The following is a 24,422-nucleotide window of genomic DNA, read 5'->3' as shown; positions in this document are numbered from 1 at the left end:
GGAATTCAGCCCCGTTTGGGACTTTCAGATCTTTGTTTTCCTGGTACCACAAAGTGTAAGAGAAGCTGTGCTTGGACACTTGGGAAAAGTCTCTGCAGAATTTATTGCCAGACTTATTTGCTTTTCTCATGAATTACTTGGCTTGTTGGGGACACTTTTTAACTTTGGGGTTGGTTTTTTAATGCAGAAAGAATAATGCTGCTCACTTTTAATAATTCTTAATTTGGAAAAAAAAAAGATATTTCAGAACTCACAGCTTTTCACCGGTTTAAGATCTCATTTTAACATCTAAATTATCCTAATCAGTTTTGAAATACTGACTCATCCCTGTCTGCTGCTGTCCAGCTCTCCTAATGTGTTCTGACAACAGCAGTGTGTTTATTTCACAGAAGAATTTAATGTTTGGTCCTAAGTTTTTTTTATTTTCCCTCCTTTCTTTTTCATTTCTATTATTGTCATAAAAAGATTTAAAGTCCCTTTTGGCCTCGCGTGCAGAGCATAAAACACAAAACCCTTCCTGAAAGGTAATTTTCCAGGAATGAAACCCACAAGAATTGTGTGTCAGGCTTTGCTCTTCTGTCATTTGCTGCTGCTACAAAACAGATTTTTTTCTGATAGTTCTGAAGGGCCTGAATCCCAAAAATTGACATGGAAAATCTTAGGGATTTGCAGTCAGCTCTGGGGGAACGGGAATTCTGAGTTCGAGTCAGGGCCCAATAGAGGTGATCACAAGAGGAAGAGGCATTGGGGTAAAATCCTGAGTATTCAGGGCACTTTGGGAGAGGCTCCTGCAGGTAAATGGGGAAATGTTATTTGTCCGGGAATAAATCATATCCTCCACCTGAGCAGGAATGTCCTGCGAGCAGGAATTCAGGCAATTCCAGGTGTGAACCACAGAAATACCTGTGTGAGTGTGAGGGGATGGGGAATCATTCCTGCTTTTGTGCCCGCTGCTAGGATTTCCACAGGAAAATGCTTGGATTTCCAAAGGAAAATGAATTTCCAAAGGAAAAGGAGGGGAAAGATGCACCTGGGCTTACCTGGCCACGTGCTCTTTGTTCTTCTAAGTTCTTCTAAGCCTTCTGATGTTTACATTCCCATAATGAACTTTCTCACACAGTTTTATGTAAATAATTATTGTTTCACATTCTTTTCTGAGGAGGAGAAATTTGATGGACTGTTGTCTTGTCCAGTGTCCTTGGAGAGGTGGCACTGTCACCCTCCAATCCACTGCCACTTTTGAGAGTCTATAAATGTTGGAGTCAGAAATTAAACTGCCCTTCTTTCTACCTTGGAAATTCCAGTGTCCACATCATTTTATTTTGTGTCCTAGAGCGAGTTTTCATGGGGAGGGAGCCACTCCCAGCCCCAAAATCTCCCTGACACCCAAAAAAAGCCAGATCACACATTCCAGACACAACCTGCCAGGAGAAACCCGCCCCGGCTTTCAGTGGGGCTGGGATTTCTTCCTCTGTCCCTTGCCCTAAATAGCAAATTCAGTGGGATAACTCGGGGTCACCAGCAGTTCTCCAGCTGAGGGAGAGTAAAAAAGAGTGAAATCTGGGATTTTCCTTACTGGATATTCCCAGAGAGTTGAACATCAATTCCACCCCAAATTCCAAGTGTAGATCAAAATATTCCCATAAAATTTGGTATCCTGGATATTACTGGGAGTTCTCCAGCACGGACTCGGCTGCTGCTCCCCCTCCACTCCAGGGCTGCTGGAGCCCTGACGGGAGTCTGGGAGTTCCCAGCCTCTCAAAATCTTACGACATTTTTTGTTCTTTTCTACAAAACTCGGTTTGAATAAAGCCTGCAGGGACGCAGCGCTGCTGAAGATTGACAAGGTGGAAACTGGCATCAGCGCTGGGGAGTAAAACACTGGAAGCTGGGATGGTGTTTTGTTGGGATGGTGTTTTGTTGGGATGGTATTTTGTTGGTGTTTTTTTGGGATGGTGTTTTGTTGGAATGGTGTTTTGTTGGGATGGTGTTTTGTTGGGATGGTGTTTTGTTGGGATGGTGTTTTGTTGGGATGGTGTTTTGCTGGAATGGTGTTTTCTAAAGCACCCTGAGAAGGGGCTGAAAGCACTGCAGCGGTTTGAGGGTGGCTGTGATTTCCCAGCACAGCTCAGGGAGTGTTTGCACACACAGAGCTCCGTGCTGAGGGACAGCTCCCTGATTTAACAGAAATAAAACAATGTTCTCATTCTTCTGTCGCCTCCTAGGCACGGGAAGGGTTCAGTTTTCCTTCACAGCGCCACAGCTTCCCTCTCATCTGCCCTAATTTCGCTGCTTTGGGTTCCATCACCTCCTCGTGCCCTCAGCTGTTCCCTTCCGGCTCCCTTCATCCCCACACGTGTCCTGCTCTCCTCCCTGGCTGTGCTCTCTGATCTCCCTGCAGGAATCAATCCCTTCTCACCCACATTCGTCGCTTTCCTCTGAATTCTCGCCAAAAACTGACAAAGTGCTGAAATGAATTCAGCATTGCCGGAGATCAATGGGAATTTCCTGGGTTTGACAGCAGCAACGAGGGTTGGACTGGGCGGGAGCTGTTCCAAAGGCAAAGCCTCTGCTCCAGGGCCTCTGGAATTCGGGAATTCGGGACCTTCTTGATCCTGAAGGGATGCCCTTGGCCCCTGATGGCAGCTGAGGATGTGCAGAAATGCTGAAAACTTCTCTTTCACATCCTGCAGCTTCTGAACCCTCCGTTCCCCACCTGTTTTCTGGTGGTTTTGATGCTGTTTTGTGGCACTTGGCAGCCCTTACACTCCAATTATTGGATTTTTTCCCTCCGTGTGTGTGTCCTTTCAAAGCCCAACTGGGCAGCTCTGCAAGCACTCCTGGAGTAAAACCAATCCTAAATAAAACCCAGAGTAAAACTGATCCTAAATAAAACCTGGAATAAAACTGATCCTAAATAAAACCCGGAATAAAACCAATCCTAAACAAAACCCAAAGTTGATTTTTCCCTCCAGCAATAAAACGAGATGCTAGAAAAACAGGAAAAATGGAATTTTCCTCTGGTTGTCTTTCAGGACATGAGAACAGCGAGGCCCTGCCTGAGTCCATCCCCTCGGCCCCGGGGACCCTGCCCCATTTCCTGGAGGAGCCGGACGATTCCTACATCATCAAGAGCAACCCCATCGTGCTGCGCTGCAGGGCCGTGCCCGCCATGCAGATCTTCTTCAAGTGCAATGGGGAGTGGGTGCACCAGAACGAGCACGTGTCCCACGAGAGCCTGGACGAGGCCACAGGTGAGCAAGAGCTGCCCCAGGTGAGCAGATGTCACAGTCATATTTTCTGGAAAAATCCCTTCTCCCAGGATTCTTCTCCTGGGAAACTGAGAAGCCTCAGAGAAAAAGGAAAACAATTTTATCTCATTTGCTTCTCCTGTGTTTTGCTGCTGTGGAATGTGGTTGGGGATTGTTCACCCACAGGTGATTGTTCCATTGGTTTCTGGGAGTTGTTTTCACTCTTTGGCCAATCAGGGCCAGGCTGTGTCGGGGCTCTGGAAAGAGTCACGAGTTTCCATTATTGTCTTTCAGCCTCTGTCTGTATCCTTTCTCTATTCTTTAGTATAGTTTAGTGTAGCATTCTTTAATATAATATAGATCATAATAAATGAGCCTTCTGAGAACACGGAGTCAGATTCAGCATCTCCTCCCTGCCACAGGGCACCCTGCAAGTAGAATGAGCAGGAGCTGCTCTCAGGTGAGCAGGAGCTGTCCCCACGCGAGCAGGAGCTGTTCCCGGGACAGCCCTGGCGGGAATCCCTGTGCTGACCCTGCCAGGGAGCTCTGCAGGGACCTGGGGCGACTCCTCTTCCCTTAGGAGCAAGAGCTGGGAACAGGGAGACTCGTTTTTGTGGGATTTTTGTTGGGTTGGACCCTGGAGTTTCCCCCCAGCCCCAGTTTTTGTGGGATTCCTGCTGGGTTTGCCCCCAGCCCTAGTTTTTATGGGATTTTTGTTGGGTGGGACCCTGGGGTTTTCCCCCAGCCCCAGCCAGGGCAGGAATTGGGGTGGGAATAACCCGAGCAGGAGAAATCCACAGTGCCCAGTGCGTGTGGAAGAGAAGAGAAGGAGAAGGGAGAGATTTGGGAGTGATCAGGAGATTTTATCAGCTCCGAGCAGAGCCTGTAGCTTCTCTCATTTAGCTGATAAGTATTGCAGACCAATTTAATGCTGTGGCTCCACAATTCTGGTTGTTATTGCTTTCTCCCCTCTCCCCTCCCAGCATTGCTAAGCAACCCCCAGCCTTGGCAGCAGCGCTCTGTGTACAACACCTTCTCCAGCAACACAAGAAATTCCTTTTTTAGAGGCAAAAATGCCATTTAAAAAGAAGTTACACCTCTTAAAGTAGTGCTTGGCATTCTTTTGAAGTGACACATTCTGAAGAAGTTTCGTATTAGAGGGGTTTTTTTTTGTAAATGCTAATCTGAATGAATTTTAATTTTTGCAGTTACCTTTTCAGAAATAATTTAATAGGCATAACCTTTACTTCTAAAGGCACTGCTGAATCAATATGGGAGAAATGTCGTCCCTAAAAGCTTTCCTTCCATATGGTTACAGAAAATCTCTCTGTGAGTGCTGCAATCATGTTTTCTAAGCTTTGGGTTAATAACAGCACAAACCAAGATTGGTAACACGAGGTGGGGTTTCAATGGCATCGGGAAGGTTGGGGTTTGAGACACGGAGCAGCAGGGCTGGGACCATGGAATGGTTTGGGTTGGGAGAAAATTCACCTGGTTCCAGCCCCTGGGCCAGCTCCCCTGACCACAGAAACGCTGCAGGGCTGGACTTAGCCAGGGCTGGAGATGCCCCAAAGGTTTGGACCCAAAACCCACAGCAGGGCAGTGTCCAGGTGTTCCCAGAACGGCCCTCAGGGCACAAAAATGCAGAGAGGCAGCACTGAGGGGAGTTCTGTCACCATGATCCCATCCACGGCCAGGAATTCCTCTGGAACTCTTCCTCAGCCTTCGGGGAGCAGCAGATGTTGGGGTTTTTGGCATTCATGTGCAGTGCCCTGGTTTCTGGAGTCCAGTCTGGGGCACAGCTGAGTCTGTCCCCAGGCACAGCCTGGCTCTGCTCCAGCTGGGAAAACTGCTCTGGGATTGGTGCCAAAAGCGGGGGTTTTGGTTAAAGGGGGTTCTGGGGCCTCACTGCACTGAAAGGGTCTGACCCTCTGCTTGTGAGGGATCAAAATCCCCAGAGGCTGGGGAGCAGTGCTGAAAAACAGCAGCCAGAGCCCCAGGCTGGAGGAGGTTTGGTGCTGGATGGAGGGAATGTGTCTGAGCTCCTGTGGGAGCTCCTGGCAGAGGGGCTGCAGTGGCACTTGGGGTGTCCCAAGGCAGGGACTCCCACGGGTGGGTTTGTCACCGTGATGGGCACAGAGCGCAGTTTTCCTTGATTTTGGTTTTACAAGAGAGGAACAAAGGCCTCGGAGTAGCCCAGGAGTGTCTGTGAGCAGGAGCAGCAGGACAAGGAGGGTTTTGCAGGACTCTGCTGCTGCCTGGGGACGTCTGGAAGGCTTTGCCTGGAGTGTCCCCGTGCTGGTTTTGCTGCTCTGCCTCTGCTTTTCCTGTTTGTTCCCAAGCGTGACAGAGCAGGGACTTTGTTCTCTCTGTGCTCTGCCTCATCAAGGGACAGCCGAGCTCGTGGATGCTGCTGTGATGAAAGTGTGGTAATTAGGGGCTGATTAATTTCCCTCTGCTGCATTTCCTGCACGCTCCAGAACCTGCCCGGCTGTTTCAGGTTGGGGTTGAGCAGAGGCTCAGCCCCGCTCGCAGAGTTTCCTTGTCTGATAACTGGAAGGATTACAGCAATAACTGCTGTCAGTGTTTTTCTCATTTAAACAAATAAAGCTGACAAATGCCGAAGTTCTCTGCAGCTCCGTTGTGTTTAGTACACGGAGAGCAATTATTCATCTGCTGCCAGCACCGGTCTGTGCAGCTCGAGCATCCAGCAGAGCCCATTAGCATTTCAGTGCCACAGCCAGCACTTGATATTCTGCACGGCTCCACTGTAAAACAAAAGATGATGGTTCTAATTTGCACAATAATTTAAAGGGTTGGGCTCGCGCTGCTTATTGGAGTTATTGGAGTCGCAGGTAAAATGTCGCGCTGCTTTACGAGGTGCCTGCTTTGATTTGCAGGGATTTTTCACCCGGTGTCACTCCCCATGAAGGATTTTCCCGGGCGGTTCCCGAGGTGCAGAGGGGAGGTGGATGTGTTTGCTGCTGAAATACGGGGGTGATAAATGCAGAATATTCCTCTCCTCCCGATAGGTTTGCTTTGCGTCGTTGTTCCTAAAACAAATGGAAATAGCTGCACTTTCTTCATAAACAAAGCATAACTTCCCCCAAAGACCCCGTGTTCTCCAGAGGTCCCGTCCAGCCCCAACAATTCCGAGATTCTGCAGTTTTGGATGCATTTGTTTTGTCAATGGGTGAATTGGGAGACCTTTAAGAGGACCTGAATTCCTACCTGGCCCATTCTCAAAACGCTGAACCACCAGCTTCCCCAAACCGTGCGCTCTTTGTTTGCCACATTAAATACAGGCTGATTTATAGATTAATTAAACGCCGTGTCAATGAAAGGAAGAGCTGGGCTGGAGAATATTCCACCTTAATAAATCTGGAGCTGTAAATGCCTGAATTCACTGACGCCTGCTCAGAAATTTGCAGCACCCCGGAGCCAAGAAATGGCTTCAGCTTCTCCAAAATTCGTCATCAAGTGATGACTTTTTCTTGTTCGGTATCAAAATGCTGTCGTTGTGAGCAGGGGCGGTGCTGGGGCAGCTCCCACACCTCTGCCTCTCTTTGCTGCTTCCCGAAATGCCCAGAGCGGCTCAGGAGGGAAGGGAGCAGGGTCTGGGGCTGTGAGTGGGGTTAGCACAGCTCTGGATAATCCAGGGAGGGTTTTCCCCCAGGAAGCTGCTCCTGGTGGCAATGGGATCCCAAACCCTCAGCCAGGGCAGCCCTGCTCTGTCCCCACACTCCAGTCCTGTCTGAGGAAACTCCCTGGAGCTTCTCTTACCTTAAACCTGGACTGATCACTCTGCAAAATGTTTTCATGCCAGAATCCAAGGATTTTTGGCTGGCAGAGCAGGGATGGTTTCGTTCAGGGGGTGCATTTTCCTGGCAGGGTCTCTGGCAGAGCCTTTGTTCCTCAGGGTTTGTTGTCACCGTGTCAGGAAATAAAGGGAAGCTTTGTAAACAGTTTTGTTAAAAATGGCATCAACACGGGGGGAAAACAAAAAGCAGCCAGAAAACCTGTGTTTGTTTGTTGCATGGGAATAAATATTTGAGGGACTGAAGGGATTCTGGAGACAACATGAGCTGTCAAGGGTTTGTCCCTGTCTTTGGGTTTCATTGTAAGCCAGGCTTAATGAAAAGAAGTAGAAATCCCCTTTTCCCGTTGCTGGAAAAGTATCAAATATTCTGTATTTTCGTACAGGATTTAAAGCTTGTCTGAGCTTCCCCTCTTGGAGCATCTGCAGTGAACCCTGTCCCTCCTCCTGCCAGAGGAGCACAGTGACTTCCCAGTGCCTTTGAGGAGTGGCTGCCCAGCTGTTAATGATGCCTGAGATTAAGTGGAAGCCAATTTTTATGGAGTTCAGGTTTAGAATTCTTGCTGCTTTATAAACTCCACAGGCATGAAATACGGTGAGATTGGCTTTGCCTCCATTTCCAGTGGAGGGGAAATAACTGCCTGGGGACTGTGCTGGAGGAGAGAGGAGCAAGAACAAGGCCTGAATGTTTTCTATTTTCATTTAATGTTTTTCTGACTCTTTCAAATGGTTCCCAGTGCCAGGTTTGGATTGGATTTCCTCTCCCAAGGCTGCCATGCGAGGTGGCTGCAGGTCTGGGGAACATCCCAGGGGTGCCACAGGAAAGGTGTGGGAGGATCCTGGAGTCTGGAATTTACCTTTGAACTCTGTCTGGGGAAAATGCTCCTGGTCTGAGGGGCCACAGGTTTGCAAGTGCATGGAGATGTCCTTTAAAGACATTTTTAGTGTGCGTGATTGAATCCAGACAAACATCCTGGGTGCAGGAGGCACCAGGGCCGAGGATTCTGAGGGAGGAGTTGCAAAGATCAGGGTGGGGGCAATTCCTGGAACCCAGTGCATTATCACCTGCTCATCTGACAGAATTTAATTAGTGGCACTACACTGTTGTGCAAGTAATTATGGCTTTGCCCTGATTGAAAAGTGTGGTGTTTGCTGGGTCGCCAGGACAAGGGAGGAAATGATGAATCTGACTCCATGTTCTAAGAAGGCTAATTTATTATTTTAGGATCTATATTATATTAAAAAATGCTATACTAAACTCTACTAAAGAATACAGAAAGGATACAGACAGAAGGCTGAAAGATAATAATGAAAACTTGTGACTCCTTCCAGAGTCCCAGCACAGCCTGGCCGTGATTGGTCACTAAATTAAAACAATTCACATGTTGGATAAACAATCTCCAAACCACATTCCAAAGCAGCAAAACACAGGAGAAGCAAATAAGATAAAATTGTTTTCCTTTTTCTCTGAGTCTTCTCAGCTTCCCAGGAGAAGGATCCTGGGCAAAGAGGATTTTTCAGACAATGTGACAGTGACAGAAAAGGGCATTGTTGAGGAAAGGACAGGTTTGTGTCCCGCTGCCTGTCCCTGCTGACTCTCTGCCTCTCCCCACTCAGGGCTGAAGGTGCGGGAGGTTTCCATCAACGTGACGAGGCAGCAGGTGGAGGATTTCCACGGCCCTGAGGATTACTGGTGCCAGTGCGTGGCCTGGAGCCACCTGGGCACCTCCAAGAGCAGGAAGGCGTCCGTGCGCATCGCTTGTGAGTAACCCTGCTCTTCTGGGGCTTTGAGGGGTGGGGACGCTGCCTTTGGGGTTAAATGCCAGTGGATGTGGTCAGGCACCTCTGTCCCTGCAGGAACATCCTGGGATCCACAGGTGTCAGCAGAGGGAAAAGTGCCTTCCCTCCTTTCTTGGGATAAAGCCATCCCAAAGAGAGCCAGGCTGCCACAGGAATCCTGCAGGGCCCTGAGCTGGCCTTGGCAGGGAACAAATGATGGAGCTGCTGCCCATGGAGATTTTTGGGGAAGGTGGGGGATGATCTTCCTCTCCTCGTGTCCTTGATGTGCTGTGGGGTCATCACTCACCACCCACAGACCCGGCTGGAGCTGCAAAAAAGGAAATGCTCCAAATGCCTCACAGCCAGAGGGACAGCAGGGACACAACCCTGAACACAAAAGTGTCACTGGGAGCTGCAAAAAGGGAAATGTTCCAAATGCCCCACAGCCAGAGGGACAGCAGGGACACAACCCCAAACACTGAGAGCTGCAAAAAGGGAAATGTTCCAAATGCCCCACAGCCAGAGGGACAGCAGGGACACAACCCCAAACACAAAAGTGTCACTGGGAGCTGCAAAAAGGGAAATGCTCCAAATGCCCTACAGCCAGAGGGACAGGGGGACACAACCCCAAACACAGCTGTGACCAGGAGCTGCTCCAAGCCTCATCCCATTCCTGGAATCAGAGCTGGGGTGTTTTCCTGGCAGAACCAGAGCCTGCCACCGCCCCTGCCAGGGGAGAATTCAGGGATTGCTTCCCCCAGTCTGTGGTGAGCCCTTTTCCTTTGAGCCCCCAGCTCAGATCTTCCCTTTCCTCTCCTGGGAAAGGAGGTGCAGCCTGCTAAAAGCTGGGAGAAACGTTCCCTGGGAGAGGAGGGCAGGAGCAAAGAGAGAACCTGAAGGGAGACTTTCCAGGGAGTGTTCCAGCAGCTCCTGACAATATAAAAAGGTGTCTTTTACCAGGGTAAACATTTACCAAGATAAAACAAACATTTGTCAGAATTAAAAGGACAGTGTAAAAAAACCCTTCATTTAATTAACGGCAGATTTTTTTTGTTGGCTGATTCAGTCTGAATGTCTAAATACGTGTAAATTCAATTTTTTATTTCACTGCATTAACTGTCATAACACTGAGCCAATAATTCCCCTGCATTGCCGAGCTGAAAGGACCTTTATCTGAATTGAATTTTTATTGACTTTTCTCTGCGCTGTGATTTCCCAGCCCCACAAAATGGCAATTTGAGCCAGGCTCAGCGTGAGCAGGAGCAGGAGGAGCCGTGTGCTGGGGCTTTTCAAGCCTTCACTGTGGGAGCAGTTCTTCTTCCCAATGCCCCGAGACCCCATTAACCCCAGAGCGCCCTGGAGAGGCTCTTCAGCCTGGCCTGGAGGGCTCTGGGGGTCCCTGGAGGCTTTGTGTGGGAGCTGAGCTCCTCTCTGCCCCTTTCTGGGCTGCTTCTGCTCAAAGCCCAGTGGTTTGATGGGAAAAGCAGCAATTCCGGAGGGCAGAGCTGAAAGGGCTCCTCAGGCACTGCAGGAACATTCTGGGGTGGGATTTATGGCTTGGGGAACACCCTGGGAGGATCAGGGATGAGGCCCTGCAGGTCCAATCTCTGCCAGAACCCAGAACGTTCTCCCAGCCCCTCTGGGATGGGCACTGAGGAACTGGCAGCTTTATTTCATCCTTTTTGTTTGATTTTGCACTGAAATCCTGATGTTTCTGAATTGTGAGTCAAGTCCACAGTGTTGCAGCACTTTATATTTCTCTGAAGAAGCAGGTGAGTATTTCTTTGTGCTAGTGGGGAAGGCAGAGCAAAGGATCCTGCTCCATTTTTCACCCTAATAAAGGCATTTGTAGGCACAAGCGCAGCCCGGCTGTTAATGAATGCCTTCTTAAAGGGAGCACTGGAAAAGAAATTGGTTGTCTGAGGGGGGAAAAATCAACATTAACAAAGAATCATGGAAAGGAGCATGCAGGCACTGTGAGCATCTTTGTGCAGGCAGCAGCTTGCTCAGATAATTCTGAATGCATTTGGAAAATGCAGTGCCAGGGCTGTATTTCATCCGCTGTGAGCAAGGCAGGGAATGAAGTCAGTAAATCCCCACCGTGGAGCCCGAGACACTGCGAACACAATGAGAGCTCCTAAAGGGACATCATCCTCCTGCAGGAAGGCACATCCCTGAGGGTTTGCTTTGCTTCCACAGCCAGGGAGCTCCAGGGATTCCTGGGCTCGTCTGGGATCTCAGGATCCCAGCTGGATCCAGGTCCCCTTTGTCTGCTCTGTCTGCCCAGACGCCTCAGGTGCTGCAGCAGCTCTGAGACATTTCTAAACCTCAATTATCACCAGGGCAGCGTGTCTGGGGTGCAGCAGTTTGTCCCCAGCATGGAATTAGGTCACAGGTTGGACTTGATGATCTCAAAGCTCTTTTCTGCCCTGGTTCATTCTGGGATTCTGTGAATTGCTCCCAGCCCCTTTCTCCCTCCCTCTGCAGCTCTCAGGGTGAGATCTGCACAGATCAAGGTGTCAGACCCTGCTCTGAGCAGGGCATGGCCCAGCCAGGCAGGTCCAGTTCGATTCCAACCCACTGAATTCACCCCCAGCACCCTGGGGACTCCACGCTGCTCCTGCACGGAGCTCCCCGGCTGGGGGAAGGTTCTGGAGATGGGGTGCAGGGCTGGAACCTGGGGCTTGGGGATTCTGGCCTGGCGTGTGTCAAACACAGGTGGGTTTGGAGAGGGGAGAAACGGGGACATGGCTGAAGGTGATGGGAACCAGGGATCCGGGGTGGCCTGGAGCTCTGGGAGTGGCTGGGCACCCACCCTGCAGCTCCTGGAGCTTTGGGGCAGGAATGCCAGTCCTGGTGAATTCTTGCATCCAAGGATTGCCAGTCCTGGTGAATTCTTGTGTCCAAGGATTGCCAATCGTGATGAATTCTTTCCTCCAACCCTGCAGATCTACGGAAGAACTTCGAGCAAGATCCCCAGGGCAAGGAGGTTCCCATCGAGGGGATGATTGTCCTGCACTGCCGGCCCCCCGAGGGCGTCCCCGCGGCCGAGGTGAGCTTTGGGGTGGGCACAGGGGCACAAGAAAAAGCTTTGGGGTGGGGGACGGACAGGACTCAGCTCCTGTGTGAGCTGCAGGAGCTGCAGGTGTTGCTCCTGGTGCTCTTCTCCCCCAGAACGCTTCAAGTGTCCTTTTTTGATTCATTAGGTTTACAGAAGTGTGGCTTTTTATCCAAATTCTGGACTGTTGGCTGAGAAATCCTGATTTTTCAGACCATTTTCAAGTCCTGTGCTTTCAAACTGAAAGCAGATTGTTGTACATTTTCCCAGGAATTACTTTTCTCCTCGAAAAACAAGACAAAGTAAAAGGCAAACCTAAAAATATTATGATAAATGGTTGCTGGGGAGAGAAAATCTGCTGCAAGTAATAATTTGGTGGGGTTTGGCTTCGCTTTAAACAGGCTTTTTGTGATGAGAGCTGGATCTTAACAGGAAAACCATGGGGATGCCTTAAAGTGGCAATAACCAGGCTGCTCTTGGAGGGAGAGGTTCGAAGTGGGTCGTGTTTAAAAATCTGCTGCAGGGGCTTTAAAACCCAAGGAAACGTTGAATTTTTAATTGCACCCTGCAGGTCTCTGCAGCACCTTCTGGGCAATGAGAGCAGTTGGATCACTCAAGAGTTGGTTTTGCCCCTTTTCCCCAGCGTGGCTGGGGTTGGTAATAACCGAAGGAAGAAAAGGAAAATAAACCCCAGAGAAATGTGTGCTTTTAGTTAATGAGAAGGGATTGGAGCAGATGTCCCTGGAAATAAAGAGGAGAAATGCAGAGGCACCAGCAGTGAGGCAGAAGTGCCAAAGGAGAGGAAAATGAGGCAGAGATGGGCTCAGTGAGTGGCTGGGTTTGTGTTCAGGTTTCTGGTGTGCTTTACTCTGTCAGTGCAATCTCTGCTCCGACCTTCTCCTCAGCTCTCTGGTCTTTTCACTCGTTACCAGGAAAATGGATGTTGCATTGCAGGGGATTGCCAGGATTGCTGAATGTGTGCTCTGGAAAATGGATCTGCTTTGTAGACAAAATAAACCTCCACAGGTGTGGCTCCACAAACACCCTCGGTCTGATTGAATTTTACTGAGAATTTTAGATTTCTTTGAACTGGCAGCTTTACATTCCCCACTTAAACAGGGAGTCTGTCTTCTGTGGAAGGTAGGAATTACGTCCAATGAAAACCTGACATTTTAATTGCTTGTTCCAGATAAAAGTGGTGGAGTTCTCAACAAACCCTGATTTACTGCTGTTGACAGTAAAATTGTTATTGCTGCTAATAAAGCTGGTAAATCTCACCAGGTCAGATTTGCTTTGGCCAATAAAATGTCCCATAAAGGCTCGGGCTAATTCTGGGCTCATCGAGATAAAGAGTCTGCTGGAAATAATTCAGTGTCTTTGGAAAGTGGGTTAAACCCGTTAGAGCAGGCCTGGCTCTGGGCTGGGGGATAAACTCAGCTTTATTTCAGAGTTAAAGCACAGCCTGCCCTGATTAACACAGGCTGGGAATAACTGAGCCACAAAGGCTCCCTCAGCGATCGTTCCGTGGGTGCTGAGCGGTGCTGAGGGTTTCAAACCCCCGTGCTGGCAGCGAGTCCCTGGTTCTGATCCAAGAATTGATTTCATTAGAGTTTGGATGCAGCCCTGGATGGAAACATAAGGCTGGAAATAACTGGGGACAAAGGAGCTCGTCTGGTGCTTCATGAGATGCAGAGTGGGGCATTGTTGGTGTTTGTTCAACCTGAGAGAACTGGAATCAAGGGGGGAGGAGGCTCCAGCCCATCCCTGCTCCGTGCCAGAGCCCCTCCCTGGGGGAGGCTCTGGTTATTCCAAGTGCAGAACTTCAGGAGCACTATCAGTGTTTGGTTATTCTAATTACAGAGCTTCACAAATGCTGTCAGAATTTGATAATTCCAAGTGCAGAACATCAGGAAGGCTGTCAGAGTTTGGTTATTCCAGGTGCAGAACTTCAGGAATGCTGTCAGAGTTTGGTTATTCTAATTGCAGAGCTTCAGGAATGCTATCAGAGTTTGGTTATTCCAGGTGCAGAACTTCAGGAATGCTGTCAGAGTTTGGTTATTCCAGGTGCAGAACTTCACAAATGCTGTCAGAATTTGATAATTCCAAGTGCAGAACTTCAGGAATGCTGTCAGAGTTTGGTTATTCCAGGTGCAGAACTTCACAAATGCTGTCAGAATTTGATAATTCCAAGTGCAGAACTTCAGGAATGCTGTCAGAGTTTGGTTATTCCAGGTGCAGAACTTCAGGAATGCTGTCAGAGTTTGGTTATTCCAAGTTCTCTACAAAGCAGGGAATGAGGCCTTTTACACAGCTCTGCTTTGGGAGGGTGCTGGGCTTTGGGGCACCCTGGGTGCATCAGCACAGCAGCAAGAGAGGAAGAAAACCCAAACCCCAGTGCTGGGCAGGTTGGAAAAGGCTTTAAAATCCTCTTCTCACGCATTTACATAGCAAGCAGAGAGAGCTGGTGAGCAGCTGTGCTTGCAGGCATCGGCACCCAACCCAAATAAATTCAGTTTTTATGAGTTAAGCATCGGAATGAAAAAGAAAATTCAGCATTTAAATAGAGCAGCTGAAAATCCCCCGCTGAGGCAAATGTTGATTCAGCTCTGGAGTCTCTGCTGGCACGGGCTCGGTGGGACCAGAGCCTTTTATTCACTATTGATGGGAGCTGGCCTGGGCAGGAGCCAGCTCTGGGCCCCAGTCCCTCAGCAGCCTCTGCAGGGAGGGATTGAGGAATTGTGAGCAGGAATTGTGAGCAGGAATTGTGTCCTTTGCCTGAGGTGTGCTCCTGAAGGACCCTCAGGGAGATATTTAGGATAATAATAATAATAATAGTAATAATAATAATAATAATAATAATAATAATAATAATAATAATATATCAGGGAGATATTTTGGAATTGTGAGCAGGAATTGTGTCCTTGGCTTGGGATGTGCTCCTCCAGTCCCTCAGCAGCCCCTCTGCAGGGAGAGACTGAGGAATTGTGAGCAGGAATTGTGAGCAGGAATTGTGAGCAGGAATTGTGCGGAGGAATTGTGAGCAGGAATTGTGTGTAGGAATTGTGGGCAGGAATTGTGTCCTTGGCTCGGGATGTGCTCCTCCAGTCCCTCAGCAGCCTCTACAGGGAGAGACTGAGGAATTGTGAGGAATTGTGTCCTTTGGCTCGGGGTGTGCTCCTGAAGGACCCTCAGGGAGATACTTAGGATAATAATAATAATATCTCAGGGAGATATTGCGGAATTGTGAGCAGAAATTGTGTCCTTGGCTCGGGCTGTGCTCCTGAGGGACCCTCAGGGACCCGGGTGGGGACATGGCCTCTGAACCAAGGGCCTGAGGCAGCCCTGGGGAGTTTCACTCCAGGGGAGTTTCACTCCATAGGGCTCAGGGGAAATAACCCTGCTTTTGTCACTGGGAAAATGAGAGGGAAGGGAGGGAAGTTCCCGCAGAAACGTGGACTGAGATGTTGATTTTGCCACAGTTGGGCCTGGCAGGCCCCTGCCAGGGCCGGCCTTGCTCCCTGCGCACAGTCGGGGGTGTAGGGTCTCCTGCCCACCCAGGGACACCAGATGTGGGGTTTCACCCCCGGATTGGGGTGACCCCAAAAGATGGAAAAGTCCCTCCTCCAACCCGTGCCTTCGAAGAAAGACTCAGTAGTCTTCTGTTGTCTGTTCTCAAGGTAGTTTATTGTTGGTTATCTAAAAGATTCTTCTCCCTGAACTGCTGTGGCCCGTTCAGCAGGTCAGACAAAGGCACACTGCCCTCCCAGGGGCTGCTGCCATCTTTGATATCATATATTACGTACTACATGTTTATGCCTTTTCCCCAATGCCTACTATCTATATTGAATGGTGACTTTCTACTCTAGACCTGTGAGTGCCAACATCACCAAAGACATGGAGGCTGGGAAGGAGAAAGAAAGAGGTCAGAGCACACCCAAATCCCTCCATCTTAGAACCCCTGACCCCCATGTACAAAACTTGGACCCCTGCGTACAAGGCTTAAAACCCCCCTGTACAGCACTCAGAAATCCTTCCTTTCACTTCATGACTACTTCTACTACAATATCTAAACTTGTGTGTTTGGCTTGTAATTCTTCATACAGAGTTAGTAACTTGCTCCACGGGCTAAGATCAAAACCCCACGTGTGTCTTTGGCTGCATGCCAGGGTCTCAGATGCTTTTGACCTGGGTCTGGAACATCTGAGAATGTCTGTGGGAAATTCTGAGTTCCGACACGGGGGAATTTCGGGGAGGAATCTGCGAAGGGAGCAGTGGCTGCCCTGTCACCAGGGCATTTCACAGCTGTGTGTGCCAGGTGTGAAAAGTGCCTATTATATGGCTCTACGCAGATATTTACTGTATGTATTAGGTTGTATTGAAAAGTAGTGCTGTATTAACATTTTAACAGGATGGTAAATGTAGTTTTGTAGTTAAAAGGTAACTTTTGTAGTTAAAATAGAAACTATGTGTGTGGGATATTTTTTTAAAGAAAGGAATGAGGTGCTCGCATCTGACAGCAGCCACAGGACACCGAAATCTTTCAGAGAAAAAGAATTTATCGCTCCATTATCAGGAGAAATGAACTTCTTCCTGTCTTGCTTAACCATCAGGATTCAGAGGAAGAAGCTGACACTGACCAGACAGAATCCTTGGTTTGAATGGAATTTCTGCATCATGTGTGAGGTGTGTGAATATGCAACAGGCTGTTGCTTTTAAGGGTTAATCCTCTGCTAACGTGGGTCCTTTTTGGGGCTTATTTTGCCCAGAAAAGGTACCTGGACTGTCAGTAACTCTTTGTTTTTATTGCTTTGTGTTGTCCTAAATCCTAATTGTCCAAATTTTTATTACTCTAATTATATTGCTATTTTATAACCATTAAACTTTATTACTATTAAAAACACGTGATTGGCATTTTTCACACCAGGGACTCAGCACACAGGGCATTTCCTCCAGGGCCATCACCTCAGTGCCTGCCCTCCCACCAGGGAGAAACCCTCTCTCAGCCTGCATCATTCATTAAAAAATCATGGAATTATTGAGGCAGAATGTTCCTCCCCCTCGGGCAGTGCTGGTTTTGGGGTGTTTGCTGGGTCCTGTGTGAGGCTGGCTTGTTGTAACTCTGTCATTCTTAAAAAAATCATGGAATTATTGAGGCAGAATGTTCCTCCCCCTCGGGCAGTGCTGGTTTTGGGGTGTTTGCTGGGTCCTGTGTGAGGCTGGCTTGTTGTAACTCTGTCATTCTTTAAAAAATCATGAAATTATTGAGGCAGAATGTTCCTCCCCCTCGGGCAGTGCTGGTTTTGGGGTGTTTGCTAGGTCCTGTGTGAGGCTGGCTTGTTGTAACTCAGTCCTTCCCTCAGCAGCTGGCTCGCAGCCCCGAGGAGCCTCACGCTGCTGTGATGTGACTTTCAGGGCACATCTTTAACCTCCAGCCTGGCACAAAATGCCCCCCTGTGCTCAATTCCTGGCTCTGAGGATGGCTCAGCTCGAGCTGACAGGGGCAAACTGCAGCAAGTGAGGCTCAGCTGAGCCCACGGAGAGCAGAGGAGCCCCTGGGGAGCCCCAGCAGAGCTCAGAGCTCTCTCTGTTTGCTCCCCAAGGTCTCCTCTTCACTCAGCCCAGCCCTGATCAGCTTTACCAAGGGGCAATTGTGCAGCCCTGCCTGGGGTCAGGCAGGACCCTCAGAACCTCAGGCCATGGGTTGGGTTTGCTTCCTGTTCATGCAACTCTGACCTTTCTATCGGCTCTGCTGCATTCTGCACAGTGCAGTAGAGAAAAAGAGCTTTTGTTCCTTCTCTTTCTTTATCTTTTGTTCCTCTCCTCAAGTGAATTTCATGACACATTCTTTCTTTATCTTCTTAGCTGACCTTTTAGTGGTTCTTTAAATAGGTTTTCTCCAGTCTGTGCCCTCTTCAGTTTCCTGAAACTCTTCATTTTTTGGGTGGTGGAGAAGGCACAAAGAAAAGAGACTGGAGTGGTGTTTGGCACTGCGGGCAGGTGAGAAGAGTCTGGGATGCTCCCGCGTTGTGTAAAGTGCTGCAACCCTTCCCTTGCAGGGTCACAGAGACCCTGGCAGGAGCTCTCACCCCTGAGGCAGCCAGGTGAGCTCACCCAGCTCACAGAGAGCTCTCAGCTTCGAATCATCCCCCAAGTGCAGTGGAGAATGAGCTCCTAAACGGGTACAGAGCCTTCACGCCTGAGAACCCCCCACTGTCTGTGATGTTCTGTGTCCCTGACGTGGTGCAGAGCTGCCCATTCCCATTTCCCCACTGTCCAGAGCAGCTCTGGAGGGGTTTCACACCCCCAGTGCTGGCAGGTCACCCCTCAGTCACCCCTCAGTGCTCCCCTGAGCTCTGCCATGTCACCATCATATTTTCTGAAAAATCCCTTCGCCAGGATTCTTCTCCTGGGAAGCTGAGAAGCCTCAGAGAAAAAGGAAAACAATATCATCTGATTTGCTTCTCCTGTGTTTTGCTGCTTTGGAATGTGGTTTGGAGATTGTTTATCCAACAGGTGATTATTTGATTAGTTTCATGTGAATTGTTTTAACTTAATGACCAATCACTGTCAGGCTGTGTCGCGACTCTGGAAAGAATCACGAGTTTTCATCATCATTCTTTGTAGCCTTCTGTCTGTATCCTTTCTCTATTCTTCAGTATAGCTTAGTACAGCATTCTTTAATATAATATAATAACATAAAATAATAAATTAGCCTTCTAAAAACATGAAGTCAGATTCATCATTTCCTCCTTTGTCCTAAAGACCCAGCAAACACCACACTGCCAGAGGGGTTTCCTCTCTCTGGGCTCAGCTGGAGTCAGTGACAGGAGCATTTCCCCTGCAATGAGGAGCAGGGAGAGCTCAGTTCTGTCACCCTGAGCAGCTCAGGAGGAATCAGGGTGACTGACAGGTCCTGCAGCAGTGGCAAACACAATGAATTCCACCCTCCTCGCTGGTAATTCCTTCCAGCTCCTGCTTCCCCCAGCCCTGGGGCTGCTGTCAAAGCAGGGCTGAACTGTAACCTGGAAAATCCTCGGTCAACACCCATTTAATGAAGTTTGGGATAATCTCTGAGCTGTGTGTTCGGCCTTATTGGTGCCTCGGAGTGTAAAATATTAATTCTGTCAGGTACAGCAGCAAAAAAAGAAGAGTTTTGGTAGCTGATAATCCTTCAGGCAGGTGTGGTGGGGTGCTGGGGAGTGTCACTGCTGCCTCCTCCATCGGTGACAAATGGGATTCAGATTTCTCAGCTGTCAGGGCTTGTTCCTGTTTCATTCAGTGGGCTTGAAAATCAGGTTTTAAAATGTTTAAATGTTCCCTCGATTGGACAGGGAGCTGCCATTCCCTGCACTGCAGTGAAGCTCCAGGAGTGGATGTCACCTCCTTGAGGCCTGGGTGTGATGTGGAAAGGGGACACCTGAAATCTGCAGCTGTGATGTGGAAAGGGGACACCTGAAATCTGCAGCTGTGATGTGGAAAGGGGACACCTGAAATCTGCAGCTGTGATGTGGAAAGGGGACACCTGAAATCTGCAGCTGTGATGTGGGAAGGGGACACCTGAAAGCTGCAGCTGTGATGTGGGAAGGGGACACCTGAAATCTGCAGCTGTGATGTGGGAAGGGGCACCTGAAATCTGCAGCTGTGAGACTGAGGGTGCTGTGAAATGGGGTTAAAGCTGCCCCGGCTGGAGAGGTTCATAAATTCTGTCACCACTGCTCTGTTCTGTCCCTCAGAAATGTCCCTGCCCTGGTATTAAACTGCCAAATAACCCTGATACTAGAGATAAATGTTTATAAACCTCAGGATTTCAAATTAATAAACCCAAACCCAACCTTTAGCTTGCTGGACTCTGCTTATCTTCATTGAACGATGCTGAGGGCCTTTGGACCTGCAGGGAGGAGCTGGGGGAGCCCATTCCCACCTGGAAACCTTGGGATGGAGAGGGGAGCAGCAGCAGGAGCTGGGGCAGACAATTCCCACCTGGAAACCTTGGGATGGAGAGGGGAGCAGCAGCAGGAGCTGGGGCAGACAATTCCCACCTGGAAACCTTGGGGTGGAGAGGGGAGCAGCAGCAGGAGCTGGGGGAGCCCATTCCCACCTGGAAACCTTGGGATGGAGCAGCAGCCAAGCCCATTGTGGGGCACGAGGTGCAAACCTGAGCCTTAAAATTCACCCTGAATCCCTTTCTTATGAATGAGCACTCAGACCAAAGCTGGTATTTCAGCATTAGCAGGAACTCGCAGCTCTCCCTACGCCTCCTGTCTGCTCTGCTTGCGGTGCAGTTCTCACGAGTTTCGGGTTCTTTGTGTTTGCCTTGTTTTTGTTTTGGGTTTGGGTTTCTTTTGTAATAAAAGGGCAGCTGTTGTGCTAAACGATTGCTGATAGTTTACTGTTACTGAACTATTACTGTTGAGTGCTCTGCAGAGGTTTGTGAAATACTCTGAAATATCTTTATCACATAATATATGCATATATTTAAGATTTAAATGTGTCGTATCCAGTGCTGCTTTTTCAAATGTTTAACACAGATTCTGACGTTTTAATGGAGTGCTGTAGATGTTCCCAGGAATATCTGCCTGAGTTCCACGGCTTTATTTACCGCCAGGGCTTTTAATGGAAATGTAAAATCATTTCTCTTCTGGGCAGCACGCATTCCACTGCGAGCACATCAGCACAACACGAAACCCACATAAAATTCAAAAGCTGTGAGGACTCCAGAAGCAGCGAGGGCCTGTTTTACATAGGTTTGTGTATTTATGGGACTGGCACACGCTCACTGAAACGGGCAGGATAATGGGGCTGCAGTAAAACACCCCAGCAAAGCAGGCTGAGAGTTGCAGCCTGCCATGAATCCTGCTGCAGTCACAGAGAGGGGTGGGATTGCTCAGTGCAAACAGCCTGCATTTGGCCAGGTGCTTATGGGTCTGCAATAGCAATATTTGCTTTGCTTTTAAGGGATATTGGTTACAAGGACAATAAATGTGATTCATTTCTCACCGGAGATATTTCACTCTCAGGAGCCAGCCTCGGTATCTGCAGTGTCTCATTTGTGATTGAGCTGATATTTAGATGGAGCTTTTAAGAGCAAATTCGTAATTTTTTAGCTGCTTTTAAGAGCAAATTCATAACTTTTATAGTTTCCCATTCAGCAAAGATTGAGAGGTGTCATGGCTCGTACAGGACATGCTGGTCCGCACTGATTTCATAACCAGGGTATCTAATGAATGTGTCAGCCTCTTTATTCTATAAAAGTTGGCCTCAGTTAGGCTTGGTTTTTCTGAGGTGTTTGTTGTGGACAGCACAAAACCAGTTCCATTTCCAAATTCCATTAATCTTGTGTGCTGTTACACCCTCAGCCACACTTTGCCCTTCCTCACCTGCTGCTCCAGGTGTTCCTGTTGTGGGATTTTGTGGGATTTCCTGAGACCTTCATCATCGGGAGGAATGATGAATCTGACTCCACGTTCTCAGGAGGCTGATTTATTATTTTATGATCTATATTATATTAAGGAATGCCATACTAAACTATATAAAGAATACAGAAAGGACACAGACAGAGGCTGAAAGATAATAATGAAAACTCGTGACTCTTTCCGGAGTCTGACACAGCCTGGCCCTGATTGGCCAAAGAGTGAAAACAACTCCCAGAAACCAATGGAACAATTGTAAAACCTGTGGGTGAACAATCCCCAGCCACATTCCACAGCAGCAAAACACAGGAGAAGCAAATGAGATAAAATTGTTTTTATTTTTCTCTGAGGCTTCTCAGCTTCCCAGGAGAGAAATCCTGGGCAAAGGGATTTTTCAGGGAATGTGACGGTGAGAGGATTTCTCTTGGCAGCAGGGGAATTTGGGGTGGTTTGAGCTCCAGGATTGGTCAGGACTCCCCAGGGTTGAGGGCAGAGCTGCTCTTCCAGCCGGGAGCTGCTCCAGCCCTTCCCCTCCCACCCCTGGCTTTGCTCCACTGCTGCCCCAACGCCCTGCTGGACACTCTGGACTCTTCCCTGTCCTCCTGAGTGTGTTAAATCTGTGCCCACATTTGTCCCCTCTGTCCCTGCACCAGTTTCCCCAGTCAGTGGCACTCCCAGCCCTGCTCCCACCCCCTCAGCAGCATCTCCAGGTGCCTCTCCTGCCCATTTTGTCCATTTTGCAGCCCCTGGGGGGTCTTCAGTCCCTGCACATCTCCTCTTTATTGGACACAGCCCTTGGATGAGGGGCTGTGCTGCCTCTCAGGCAGGCAGGGGAGCTGTGCACGGGGTTTTCTTCCAGCAGAAAAAATGTTTGTTTTCCTTCTGAGATTTGTGAATAAATCAATACAGCCAGGAGGTAGCGAGGTCATGGAATAGAAATGCTGGAGCAAAGCACTTCTGAATTAGATTGCTAAACTGAAAAGAAAAAAGAAGGGAGATAACTTTGTAGTTCCCCTGAATAGATAATTCCTTTTTATACAGACATGTGCTCTGGGGCCTCTCTGGGTTTGATGTGCTGCTTTGCAGCCGTGTCTGTTTTCTCTGGCCCTGTTGCCAGAAATGGTTTTAATTTTGAATGCTTGAACATGAAAGGAGAAGTTGTGAGACTTTATCATTGTGTTTGTAATCATGGGGATGATTGTGTGAGAGAGTCCTGCAGGGATTTGGGAAGTTCACAGCGATGGAGGTGGGGACTGAACCAGCTGGAGACCCCACCAGCGGTGACACTGAAATGCTTTCATGGCTGGGGAATGTTCTGCCTCTGGGCACAGAGATCAACACCTCTTTTAATTGTAAACAGCATTACAAGAGAAAGCAGGGAAGTCGGCAATCTGGTGCCTGTTGCATTTAGTACTCAGTGACACGGCAAGTGTCACACATTTGTTCGCTAACAATTGTACCTCTGTGGGGTTTGGGGTTAAATACTGTTCCCAACGTGTACAAAAATATGATTCTTTAACCAATCTAAAGGTGTTCGATGATCTCTCAGGTCCCTTCCAACTCAGGTCGTTCTGTGACTCCTGTAAGATCTCACAGTTACATTCTTGAATTTATTTATCCCATCTGAAGGCTGCTAACAAAAAGGAACATTGTCAGGTATTGCTGATCCCCCAGAACTCGAGGGAACGGTGAAATTACAGCCTTGGAAGGCTTTGGTTTCAATTACTGAAAGCTTCCTGTGATGTTTTCTTTATCTCCAAGCATTTCCTATATAAATGTGATCCTGCCTATCAGGACAGGCAGAACCTGCAAACATCATCACCCACAGCCTTATCTAAAGAGGGCTTTTCAGTGTCAGCAGCACTTTAATTACTGTCCAAATATGCTGAGAACCAGTTTCAAAGGAGATCCGTGGATTTCTCTGCATCCTTCAATTCGGAGCCATTTAGCAAAACAAAGGCTGAGGCTCAGCTGCTCCCCTGCACTGCTGAGCTCTGTGGGGACAGGGATTTGAGCTGCAGCAGGGTGGTTGATCTCTGCTCACCATCCAGTAACTGAAGTCAGGCCATGAGTGTGCTCTGTGCCACTGGGAAACTCCCACCCCTAACGACCCTTGCGGTTCTTAATGCTGATTTGTTCATCATTTGTGCGTGGAGATAAGAAGCAGCGCTCCAGTTAATGGTAGACATTCCAAAAATAGGAATAAAGATAAACTTATTTGGGATCTGATGTCTTCACCAAGCAGACAAGGTACCATTAGCAGTGGCATTTTTAGCAATGGTTCCTTATCCCAGGGATCCAAAATAGCCTGGCTGAGTCAGCTCCTTGCCCACCTCTACCACTATAAATTGATGCACACGTCCAGGCTGTCACCTCTCCCTTTACACCCATCCCAAACCAGATTTTAATTGAGTTTTGACTCACCCCCTCCCATGCTGACCTGCATTCCCTCCTCTGGGTCTTTGGCTGGGATTTCAGAGGGAGCAGAGCTCCGAGGAGGAGCTGTGGCCACAAACGAGGATTTCTCCCCTTGCTGGTAGAGGTTTGTGCTGCAAACCCTCCCTGCCTGCCCTGCAGTGGGAAAAACCACCCAGAAACGGGCAGGGGCAGCACTGGAGGTCTCAGCTGATCCCTGTGGCCACCACCAAGTGCATCCCCTCGGAGCAGAGCCTCCTCCAGCTGATTTATGGGTTAGTCAGCGTGTCAGGTTCCTGTAATGAGATTATATATTCAACCTAATGAAGGAAAAATATGCTTACCAGCCTGGTGTGACAGCGCCGCGATTAAATGATTCAAGAACAGAGTTCCCTCAGTGGATTAATTTTAAAAGAATGCAGCAGGTACAGCTGACCTGCTCCTGCTGTTGTGAGGGGTTCTGGCGCAGGATTAATGGCTTGTGATGGTGTTGATAAAATCACAATAATAAGGGCAGGGAGGAGTGTGTGCAGCCCTGGGTTCGTGTTAAACCCCCCAGAGACTCGTGCTGGTGGAGGCTTCCCCTCCTGGTTTGATCTCAGGGTGCAAAGGAAGATGAAAGTGTGACAAGGGGGGACCTGCCCTGCCCATCCCCATGCTCATTCCAGCTGCAACAGCGAGGAACATTCCTC

General features: G+C 48.8%; 1 protein-coding gene across 2 annotated transcripts in view; it reads left to right on the top strand.

Moving 5' to 3' along the window:
- The window catches only part of UNC5D (unc-5 netrin receptor D), a 97,075-nt gene that overhangs the window by 38,140 nt on the left and 34,513 nt on the right, over positions 1–24,422 (top strand). For both annotated transcript variants that reach the window (XM_038160388.1, XM_038160387.1), the window contains exons 2-4: positions 3,036–3,254; positions 8,686–8,829; positions 11,796–11,899. In XM_038160388.1, the coding sequence (XP_038016316.1) occupies positions 3,036–3,254; positions 8,686–8,829; positions 11,796–11,899 (467 nt within the window). The remainder of the gene's footprint in view (positions 1–3,035; positions 3,255–8,685; positions 8,830–11,795; positions 11,900–24,422) is intronic.

The sequence above is a fragment of the Motacilla alba genome, chromosome 22, assembly GCF_015832195.1.
Source record: "Motacilla alba alba isolate MOTALB_02 chromosome 22, Motacilla_alba_V1.0_pri, whole genome shotgun sequence".
Lineage (NCBI taxonomy): Eukaryota > Metazoa > Chordata > Aves > Passeriformes > Motacillidae > Motacilla > Motacilla alba.
The sequence above is the reverse complement of the archived record's forward strand: the minus strand, read 5'-3'. Positions and strand labels throughout refer to the sequence as shown.